This window comes from Oryzias melastigma, linkage group LG5, assembly GCF_002922805.2.
Source record: "Oryzias melastigma strain HK-1 linkage group LG5, ASM292280v2, whole genome shotgun sequence".
NCBI classification, from domain to species: Eukaryota; Metazoa; Chordata; class Actinopteri; order Beloniformes; family Adrianichthyidae; genus Oryzias; species Oryzias melastigma.
Genome location: NC_050516.1, coordinates 9,527,293 through 9,538,637, shown reverse-complemented (window position 1 = coordinate 9,538,637; position 11,345 = coordinate 9,527,293). Strand labels below are relative to the sequence as shown.

General features: G+C 43.7%; 2 protein-coding genes across 6 annotated transcripts in view; both read left to right on the top strand.

Annotated features, from left to right (window-relative positions):
* dlgap4b (discs, large (Drosophila) homolog-associated protein 4b) overlaps positions 1-11,345 on the top strand; it is a 707,978-nt gene that overhangs the window by 403,236 nt on the left and 293,397 nt on the right. The window lies entirely within an intron of this gene.
* LOC112145518 (alpha-2C adrenergic receptor) lies at positions 4,226-9,220 on the top strand. The gene has a single exon (XM_024270804.2). It carries the CDS (start codon positions 5,152-5,154, stop codon positions 6,502-6,504), a length of 1,353 nt encoding a protein of 450 aa, XP_024126572.1. The 5' UTR covers positions 4,226-5,151; the 3' UTR covers positions 6,505-9,220.

The following is an 11,345-nucleotide window of genomic DNA, read 5'->3' as shown; positions in this document are numbered from 1 at the left end:
GATGCTGAAGACAGGCTTAGATGGAGGAAACTGATTCGCTGTGGCGACCCCTGAAGGGAAAAGCCCAAAGGAAAAGAAGAAGACTTTCTTAAATACAGACCCAACCAAAACTTAAGGCTTGTGTGTCCACCTCATGAAAAAGGAATTACCATTGTTGTCTGTGTGGTAAGTGTATTATGAAATACTTGTAAGAATAATATAAGTTACAGGCACTCATGACATACTGTCATCGGCGCCATTATAACTATTTATTAGTCAGGTGTGTGCAATGACCTCACAGACAGCTCCCAAATTCCACACTGACGGGGTGTGCACATGATACGCAAGTGTCCGTAGGATGTCCACACAGACCACCCACTGATTGTCTAAATTTCTCATTTCTACCAGTCAGGCTGCACACAAGGGATGCACCTTCACAAAATACAGGATTCAAAGGGGTCAAAAAAAATGAAAAAGCTGTCCAACACACCTGTGTATCAGCTACTTCCCCCTTACTTACCCTTAAGTGTCACTTACTGTCTCTACAACCGGACGCCCAACACATTCTCATCCCCAACTCCTCATATATTAATGTTTGGTTAAGGACCCCTCTGCGTCACATATTGACGTTTTGGGTGCCTCTAACTCGTCGTTTTTTTACGTGTTGGCTGTTCATAAAATCAAGGGTCCGTAACCCTCAGAATGCGATACCGGATCTTCACTGGTCCTCGGAAAGTACCAGTACCAGTACTAACCCAGTACCGGTACCCTAATGCCTCGTTTCCACTGAGCGGTCCAGACCAGACCGGTCCCCTCTTGGCTGGTTTAAAATGGTCCTGCCATTTCAAGTGAGCGTTTCCATTGAGCGTTGGACCACCAAAGCCCATACAGGGTGTAAACCGATGACGTAGCTGTGCGTCAAAACAGTGAAAGAGAAGCTGCATGAGCTGACTCAGAAACAGACAGAAACTGAAAAAGATAACCACGGAGGATCATTATAATCCAGAGGTGCACTGAAGAACAGTCTTTTGTTCTGAATTAAAAAAGAAAAAAAATATCTCCATGTCGATCAACACTCCAGTATTCTCCAATAAATGTTTAATAAAGCAGGTCAGAAGTGTTTTGATGAGTTTGGATCGGTACCGGACATTCAGCCACGGGGTCGGGTGAGACAGAGACTGGAACGGGTGTGTGTGTGTTAGCGTGCACGTGCATGTCTCCGTCTTCGATGGTCCTCAAACCCTGTGAATAAGGGAAATACTGTATGTAAAGAATTTATTATTCTTTGCAAGAAGATCGCAGGTGTTGTGAAATGAGTGTGCGTGCTTCAAACTGTGCGTTTTAGCTCAGGAGAGGGCTGGGGAAAGAGTGTGTGCGCGCGTGCATGAGAGAAGCAGCTCGCGCTGCAACGAGAGAGAAAGAAAGGCAGCGCATTAGCATGCTGACAGTTGTCAATTGGCAAAGCAAGGAACAGTAAGTTCCTTTGAGATCTGAGACTGATTCTTTGGCTTCACCCTCCGGAGAATCTGAAGCTCAGAACACGGAGGAGATCCCTGGAGGAAGAGCAGCTCTTTGGCCCGGAGAAAATCTCCCCTCCGTCCCCCGACCATGGTTGGGTAACAAAGCAGGAAAGGTTCAACACCGGGGCGAAGAAAAGAAGACAGAACTTTCAGTTTGGATCTTGAGTCAGGAAAAGCGCTGGTCGGACACTTCCTGTTGTTGTAAAACCTTTCCACCAATCAATGGGTTACCTCATGTGACAACAGAAGCTCCGCCCTCGCGGGTCCATTCTATTTTCCAATGGACCTACGACCAACACGGGTCTAAAAATGGTACCAGTCGGACCTGCTTACCGGCTCCATATTGTAATGGAAAAGCTAAAAAGTCAGGTCCGGCCCAATCCAGTACGGTCTGGACCACTCGGTGGAAAAGAGGTAAAACATTAACCTGGTACTGGTTCGCGCCCGGCCCGGCGTTGGGCTTGTTATGACTAGAGTTCAAGAACCCAAATGCAGAGTAGGCTTGGATGGAGAAGGACAAGTCAGAACTTATTTAATGCCACTAACAAGAAATCATCATCCATGATGGGGGAAAAAAGAGGAAGCTGGAAAAATAAAAACTAGTGAGTAAAATGACACGAAAACCTAGAACCATGCAAAACGATCTAACACAGAGAGATGAACCAAGGGAACTTAACTTATGATCTGATGCGCTGCAGCTTCTAACTCCTCCAGCAGGAATCACAGGAAGCGGGTGGGGGCAGCAGGGAGGAGCCACAGCAGACTGCACAAAAACAAGTGAGAGAAAAAAGAACAAAAGAACAAAACAAGCAGAGCATGTCAGGGTTTGGCTACAGGTACTGAGTTTGGGTACCGGTGTGCTACACATTGCTATACTGGACCCGTTCTGGTTCGCGGCGCAAAGTTTACTGACCTGTGATTTAATGGGAACCGCCAGCATGTCAAAAAACCAGGAGAAGGGAAAACCCAAAACGTTAAGAAATGACATGGAGGGTCCTTAACCAAACATCAATATGTGACAATTTGGGAGTGAGAATGTGTAGGACGCCCATAGAAATCATTTTTGGCTTTTTCACATTTTCACATTTTGTGTGGGGGTTAACAGCCCGTACCCCCACATAAGGACAGTTGTGACTGAGGCACTAAAATGGATCCAGTCTTGGCAATGCAGAGGAGCTTTTTTTCTCCACTTACACACAGTTGTCCTAAATTGCATGTTTCCTTCTCCACGCCTGACACTCCACAGCAACCTCCACTACAAGCTAAGCAGGGGTTTGATCTTACCAAGCAAAACACAGAGAGAGAGAGAGAAATGACGAGGAAGGTTTACCCAACAGATAGGGAGTAAACTTGTTTCTCTCAGGTGATGCAGAGTGAAAATCCATGGATCTGAAAACTACTTCCCTGAACTATTTCTTCTTGGATCTATTGTTGTCTACTAAGGTAACGCTGCAATTTATCACTGTCAGCTGGTGCCATATAGGTTCCCATATGTGGAAGTAACAGTACTTTATGGAGGGAGGAGCAGCTAAACGTGGCTGTTGTTAACAGGGGTGATTTCTGTAAGGCATTAACCTTTATGACATGGCTGGCCTGAACGTTTTATCCGCTGCTGCAGTGCATCCAGGCGCTCGGGTTCGGGAAAGGGTTCATTAGCAGGAGGACAACCTGGGCTTTGTGCTCTGTGGAAATGATGAGGTCCTTATCAAATGAAGCCCAGTGACTTTAATATTAACTGAGAAGCTTCAACAGGCCATAAGATGTCAGGTATCAGGCTCTCGGTCTGTCTCTTTCCTCCACCTCTGAGCATCTTGAGTGCGTCTCCACTGCTTTGAAAGACTGCTTTGACATTGTGGCATTTCAATGAATTACTGCAAAAGTAGGAATAACTTCAATGGTAAAAACTAACACAGACAACTTTTTGAAGAAAACACCAAACAGCACAACAAAGATGACAGTTTGAGGAGAGAAGCACAGACTTGAAGATGTAAAAGTCATTAGTAAAGCTTCCTTCGCATCCAAAGGCACGCTGCTGGTCAGCCGCACAGACAACTCCCTCAGGGAAGTGCTCAATGCTTAAAACAAGTCAAGGGTTTTGTTGAAGCTGTGTATGTTCCAGAGCTGTCTCCAGGACCCCAGTGAATGAGCGCACATTTAGCATGTCTGTCTGCTCCACATCAGTCAGAGAGCATCCATGATGACTTGCAACATCGTTCTCGCTTCACAGAGAAGAAGAAAGATTTTTTTTTATTTGGGGGGGGGTGTCGCTCCAGCTCCTTCTTCCACCTCACAGCCTTGAATCAATTTGGACTTCTTGTGTCTGCTCTTCAATTCAGCATGGCTGAGCGCTCCCTGATTAATGGCTGGTGCTTAGATCTGGTCAATAAGAGCCCCGCTTCTGGAACTTGATACCAGGGAGTGCAGAAAACCATAGAACTGTTTCCCTTCAGGAAATGCCCTACTGAGGGAATTGGGTCAGCAGGACCGGAGGGCAAAAGGGCAGACGGAATACTTTGGAAGGCAGGATTTTATTATTAATTTTTGAACTGTTGTTGTGTTGAATTTGAACAACCTTGGCAGAGAGCTGCAGAATAACCCTTTTGAAAAGCTTCCAAGTACAGTTTGTGCGAGCGTGAGGAGAGCGCCAGAGTGGACTGCGAGGTTGGAGAGGGAGACAGGAGGAGGAGGCTGAGCTGTGAGCCCTCCTCTCACTGCATGCTGTTCTCATGGGGGGATAGAAGAGAGAAACAAAAAGAGGATAACCTGGGAGCTTCAGGTCAACCAGGTGCATCTCCTAGAGGCAGGGGGCTCACCCTGCTCATTAAGGCTATATGGATTGAATACAGATTGAGTCATAGATTTTCCATTTGAACCGGATTCGTAGGAAGGGGAAACATTTTTTCACGTTAATAAACACAAACAGCAGCTTATCATGATGGCTGCTGCTGATCCATAATGTTGCCGCGTGCAGGAAACATGAGCTCGTTTCCTGCAGGTGATCGTCTCCACGTGCGCCCCTGCAGAGAAGTCTGTTCCCACACTGACCTCCAGCGTGCGCGCGCGGGGACAAAGCGGGGCGCGCTGTCCTTGTCGCGGGCGGGTTCGCGGTTGTCGCCGTGAGTTTTGACAGCAGCCTCCTCCAGCTTCCAGCGACCATCTGCCACTCACGCGCAAGACCAGGGACCGGATCCGGCGGGAGGCGAGCTGCGCGCAGCCCCGGGAAGCCGCGGCGCGTTTTCTCGCTGCGTCCTCGTCTCCTCCGGCAAGGGCTTGGCCATCTCCTCCGGGGTGCAGCAGGTCCCAGTCTCTGATTTAAAGAGGAAAAAGGCGTGCGGTCTTAAAACGCTCTCAGGACGGCGGGGAGGCAGGAATCTGCGGACGCAGTAGGGATGGATCCGGCAGGACTCCGAGCTCACAGAGCCTCGTTTTAAAAGAACCCGATTTGGCTTAATGAACATTTTGGAGTAAGGACTTGAAGGACGATCACAATAAGATTTTTTTTTTTCATTCCCTTTTTTTCAAAAGGAAAGACTGTCAGACTGCAGATCAGCGGGATGCTTTCAAGATGAGCTCAACTCTCTGTAAAAAAAAAAAAAAAATTCTTCCTTGCACACTTGGGCTGCACCTGTAAAAGTCCTCGCCTGGATTAAAAATGGATTTCTTAAACACATCAAGCCTGGAAGAAGAACTGGAGACTGGACATTCTTCCTTGAATTCTACGTCTGAGAGCCAGTACAGCCAGCTCACCGTCTTCGGTCTGGCCGGACTCGTCGGCTTCCTTATTTTGTTCACAATCGTTGGAAATGTTCTGGTTGTTATCGCTGTTTTAACCAGCAGAGCTCTGAAGCCGCCTCAGAACCTGTTCCTGGTCTCACTGGCCAGCGCAGACATCCTGGTGGCCACTCTGGTCATGCCCTTCTCTCTCTCAAATGAGCTGATGGGCTACTGGTTTTTTGGCACAGTCTGGTGTGACATTTACCTGGCTCTGGATGTTTTATTCTGCACCTCCTCTATCGTTCACCTGTGTGCAATAAGTCTGGACCGGTACTGGTCAGTGACGCAGGCAGTAGAGTATAATTTGAAGAGAACGCCTCAGCGTGTCAAAGGAATGATCGTGGTGGTCTGGCTGATCTCAGCGGTCATTTCCTTCCCTCCGCTGATATCCATGGACAGGAGCAGCAGCGAGACCAAGCCGGAGTGCAAACTGAACGACGAGACCTGGTACATCCTCTACTCCAGTATCGGCTCGTTCTTTGCTCCTTGTGTAATTATGATCTTGGTTTATATTCGTATCTACCAGGTAGCAAAAACCAGGACTAGGACGTTGTCAGAGAAGAAAAGAGACGTGGATTCCCCCCTGGAGAATGGAATGGAACAGACCGATCCCGGCATGGGCGGCTCTTTGAAAACAACAGGTGGTGGGAGCGTGAGGGATCCGACGCGTGAGAATGGCCACTGCCAAGAGCAGGAAGTCAGATCTCCTGTCCCAAATGAGCCAAAACCTCCACCAACTGACCACCATGAGGACTTTGATGACAGCAGCTCGTCAGACGAGAAACCTAATAAAAGCAAAAAGTTCTCCAAACATCAGCAGGAGGACAGAAAAGACAGGAAGTCCAGCCGGAAAAGTAGCTCCGCCTCCAAGTACTCCAGCAGAAAGTCCCGTTCCAGTTCCAAATCCATGGAGTTCTTCTCGTCTCGGCGCAAACGCCGCAGCATCGTCAATCGCAAGAGAGTGTCTGCCGCTCGTGAGAAGCGCTTCACTTTCGTCCTGGCCGTCGTCATGGGCGTGTTCGTCGTGTGCTGGTTTCCCTTCTTCTTCTCTTACAGCTTGTACGGCATCTGCCGGGATCCATGCAAGATCCCTGATACGCTCTTCAAGTTTTTTTTCTGGATTGGCTACTGTAACAGTTCATTGAACCCGGTCATCTACACCATCTTCAACCAGGACTTCCGCAGAGCTTTCCAGAAGATCCTCTGTAAGTCATGGAAACGCTCCTTTTGAGTCGGACTGGATTCTCTTCTTCTGTTGGTTAAAAATCCTTCTCATTCCTCAAGTATTACATTAGAAAGGAAATGATGCATACTAAATCAAAGTGAGAACAAATCAGCGAACCAATTGCTAGGAGAGCCGGATAAAGCCACTCAGGAAGTGGTCTGTCGTAGTGTTGTGGTGGTCTGGATGATGAACTGCCTCTTCTGAGGCTCTGTGGTGTGAGACTGCCCCATGGCTGCACTTGGATCAGCCTTATAACTAAAGTTTACAAATTAAACATTTTAGAATCATCCTGCATTAAGTGTTAATAATGCAAAGTCCTTGACAATCTCCATGACGTTCTTGCTTGTGGCGATGAAAGGATTAATGCTTTTTAGACGTTGCTATCATGTCATTCTAGTGACATGAGGACTTTTGGGACGAAGGGGCTCCTTGCTTACTGTTAAAGTAGCAAAACTGTTTCTGTCAACAAAAGTTGAAAAAAAAAACAACAACATAAAAACCTAAATATGTCCTGAGAACAGCAGCCATGTGTCCTGTGCTGAACAAATGTGAAAGCTGCCGTGTCGTTTTGTCGCCAGTCAGCAGTGAACTTTGAACTGAATGGAAATGGTTTTCTCCTGAAATGAGTTTGCACCTTTTTACCTCTTAGACATGACAGATGGGATCTGATATCATGACAGAAGGTAAACAGCGACGTTTGCTCAAACTGCAATGCTGAAACTATTGTACAATGATTCTCTTTTTCTGACCCACTCCCCCTCTGTAAATACAGAGACACAGCTAATGTGTAGCTATGTATCAGTGTCATGTGTAACAAGTCGATGGCGTGTAACTTAAGACATCAGAAGTTACTGTGTTTGATTATTCAGTGGACTGGCTCCGCACTGTTGCTTTTGCTGCCTGTCAGGAGAGCTGGGGGGGGGTGTCTTCATTTATGGTTCTGCGTCAACACAGCGGAGAACCTGTATTAACATCTGTGGGTGATGGCACCGTAGAGCCATTAAAAGCAAACACCAGTAGAGCTTCTCTTGAGGCAAATGGTTAGTTTCTGCATATCAGTCCTGATTTTTGATGTCAGATTAAGATTGTTTGAATCACCTGAGAACCGCATTAACCCCCAAAAATCTGAGTTTTACTCCGTTGTTATAGATTGTGTTAGCAAAGATAATGCCAACTAGTGTTAGAACAGCCTCATTTTGGTAGTTTTTTTCTAAAATATACTGTTAAGATTTCATTGTTGGATGAACTGAAACCATAAAACAATTATAGACTGTTTCCCTTGTTTATCACAGGAATTAGATTTGAAAACTAACCTTAGAAGTAGGATTATAAATGTTTTGAGGATGTTAAAGGGTGACCAAACAGGACAGTTGGAGGCCTACTTTGCCCACAGCTGAAATGTGAAAATCCAGTTAGAGGGGTGGGGCTGGAGAACAGGACTGTTATCATTACTGGAGCTGCAGATCATGACGTGGCACTCCTGAAATGATGTAGGACTAAATGTTTTGACCAATCATGAAATTCAATTATAATACCTAATTTCAACCTGTAGGGGGCAGAACACAGACAGTTGTTGACTATATTTTCAAGAATTAAACAAGTTTAATCTAATTTAACAAAAAAATTTGCAATGACCAACATAGAGCACTTTTAAAGCCTCATTTATAGAGGTCAACAGACAAAAAGAGTTGATTTGGGGTTTGGTAACCCTTTAAAATCTTTAAAACACACTTTTATTCACTTTTCACATCTGTCTGAGATGTGAAAATAGAATCAAAGCAAAGATCTGATCACGATCAAAGATTTATGTAGATTCGACAAACTGACCGCATTGTGTACTGGACAGGGATGTCCCGATCCGATCACGTGATCAAAAATTGGGCTCAATCACATAGTTGATGACTCGATTGATATTAGATGTTGTCTCCTGATCAGTATTGGATATTTCATTTATTCTTATTTTAATCAGCACTTTATATTTAAATCTTGTTATTCAATAAATACTCCACCAGAAGTCTGCCTGTCATGAACTGATCACAAAACGTTGTTGCTGTAAAACAGCAGAAAACAGCAGCAGTTCAAGCAGAAGACTAACAAAAACAATTCAGTAAAGCTAGGATGATCACAGATTCAGACTTCCGGGATCAAAAACTCTTTTAGAAACACTTTAAACTGACAGCCAGTGACTCTATTGGTTTGTCCTAACTAGGGTTGGGCACCAATTGGGTTCTATACGGTTTCGTTGCCTAAGCGGTTCTTTGGTTTCGGTTCCGGTTCCTAATCGGTGCTGATTTCAGCACTTTAGTAATAAAAAACAAATATCTTCCCAAATCAATACATTTTCATTCCCAAGTCACTTATTATCGCATGGTTAAGACCTCCGCATCAAAAATTGACGTTTTGAGTGTCGTGTTTCGATGTACTGGTTGTTCTCAATAAATCTGAGCTCCGCAACCTCCGAGCCAGAAACCGATGGCCCGCCACTCTCTCACCGCTGCTCGCCGCCTGTCAAACCTTATCCTGAGCGAATCTGAGGGGTTACGAGGTAAATGTCACTCGGGGGGGGTCTGCATGACAGCCGCTTCCACCGAAGTGAAGTTAGTTGGATATTGGATATTCAACAGATATTCGCTCTGGGCATAGTTAGGGACCGTCAACAAATTAGTTTTTACCATCAACAAATAAAGGTTTTTCTTCAATAGCTTTTTGGTTTTTATACCTAATCAATTTGGTCCAAATCACTCTAAATATCAAATTTAGCTCTGATCTATCGGGGTCAGCAACTTAGATTCATTTTGGATGCTTTTTTATTTTTAGTCAAATTTTTACTGTAAATTTTTGTGTTTTTCTTCAATAGCTTTTAGGTTTTTATACCTAATTAGTCCAAATCACTCTAAAGTTTTAAACTCTGATCTGATCTATCGGGGTCAGCAACTTAGATTGACCTTTGTTGCTTTTTCTATTTTTTGTCAAGTTTTTACTGTAAATTTTCATACTTTTCTTCAATAGCTTTTAGGTTTTTATACCTAATAGGTTCAAATCACTCCAAAATATTAACGTTAACTCTGAGCTATCGGGGTCAGCAACTTAGATTCACTTTGGATGCTTTTTATATTTTTTAATCAATTTTTTACTTTAAATTTATGTGTTTTTCTTCAATAGCTTTAAGGTTTTTATACCTAATAGGTCCAAATCAGTCTAGAATAATAAAAGTAACTTAGATCTATCGGGGTCAGCAACTTAGATTCATTTTGGATGCTTTTTCTATTTTTAGTCAATTTTTTTACTGTAAATGTTAGTGTTTTTCTTCAATAGCTTTTAGGTTTTTATACCTAATTGGTCCAAATCACTTTAGAATATTAAAGTTTGATCAGATATATCAGGGACAGTAACTTAGATTCACTTCGATTGTAGTTTAGCAAAAAATGTCTTTTACCATATGCCCCAAAAATCACCTCCTCTGAGTGCAAAAACTGTTTTTTTTTTTCGAAAATTAGATTTTTTTTCAAAATAGTGGTGTTTCCATTAAAATAATTGATTAAAATTCCAATTTGTGAAACTTCAGAGTTAATGGAAACGGAGCTACAGCTCAGGAGAGCCAAGCTAGCTGCCCGAGCTCCCCGCAGCAGCTGTCTCTCTCCCGGCATGTGGAGCGGGCGAGCGCCGCTGAAGCCTGGTTGCAGCCAGAGAAGCGCTGCGCTGTGACAGGACAAAACGCTGATCGGTTCATTGAAAACGTCACAAGCCCAAAGCTGATTTCCTGATTCCACACAGCGACCTGTCAAACTTCTGTGATCTGCTGTGAAATGCAGCCAGACATTTGAGCGCTGCGCATGCGCGCTCTCGTGCCCGCCCCTCAGGGTTTTTCTATGAGCCCGGCCACCCTCGCAGGAAAGGGATTGGCTAGAACTTTAACGTGCTGAACAGATTTGAAGTGATCGACATGTCCAAAGACAAATAGGCCTTCAGTTTACAGCTGCTTTGTTAGAACTGTGTAGATTATAACTGTTCCCTCTTGGAAGTGAACTTTGGTGCCCAACCCTAGTCATAACACAGTCAACAACCTATGAAGGCATCTCAACAGTAATTATGCTGGGGGAGGGGGGGTTGTGTTAATGTGAAGCTCTTTGTCCTGCCGACAGACAGACTACACAGCTCCCGCTAAGTGTGCTAAGCTAAGTACTAGCTCTGTAATTTAACTCCTTAAGACCCAAGCTGTTCTATGATATGCCTGATTTATTAATCTGAAATTGAAATAAAAGTTAAGAAGATTAACTACTGTGGTAATAAAACTGAAAATGTGATGTCTTAAGAGCTTTAAAAAAAAGAAGCGCATAAACTTAAAAAAAAAAAAAAGAACTCCTAAATGTTTTTAATGATATCATCTAGTCATGAACACTCATCAAATTCATGCTAAAACAAAGTCATAATTTATTTTTAAGAATTCTAAATGAGGACAGGAATCACATTTGGTAAAAAATGTTCAATAGCTCTAAAGATATTAAAGCTTAAATCACTAAACTTTATCACATGACTAATTATCACTTATATATCAAGAAAATATTTTTTTTTCCTAGTTTATATTTGATCTATTTTTACTACTTCATTAAAGCTACTTCACAGAAGTGTTTTATTTAAGTTTGTAATGATAAAAGAAGGTTAATAAAATATAAATAAGGGTCAATATTTTTTTTTTCAATTTATTCATGTTTTAAATGTGTTTAAACGAATGATTTGGAATCGGATCGGGCCCAAAAAAAACTGATCGGCACATACTAACCTGGCATGGAGGAGATGGATTGACAAGGTCAACACCCAATCAGGATGCAGAGCACAGTTCAATGTAA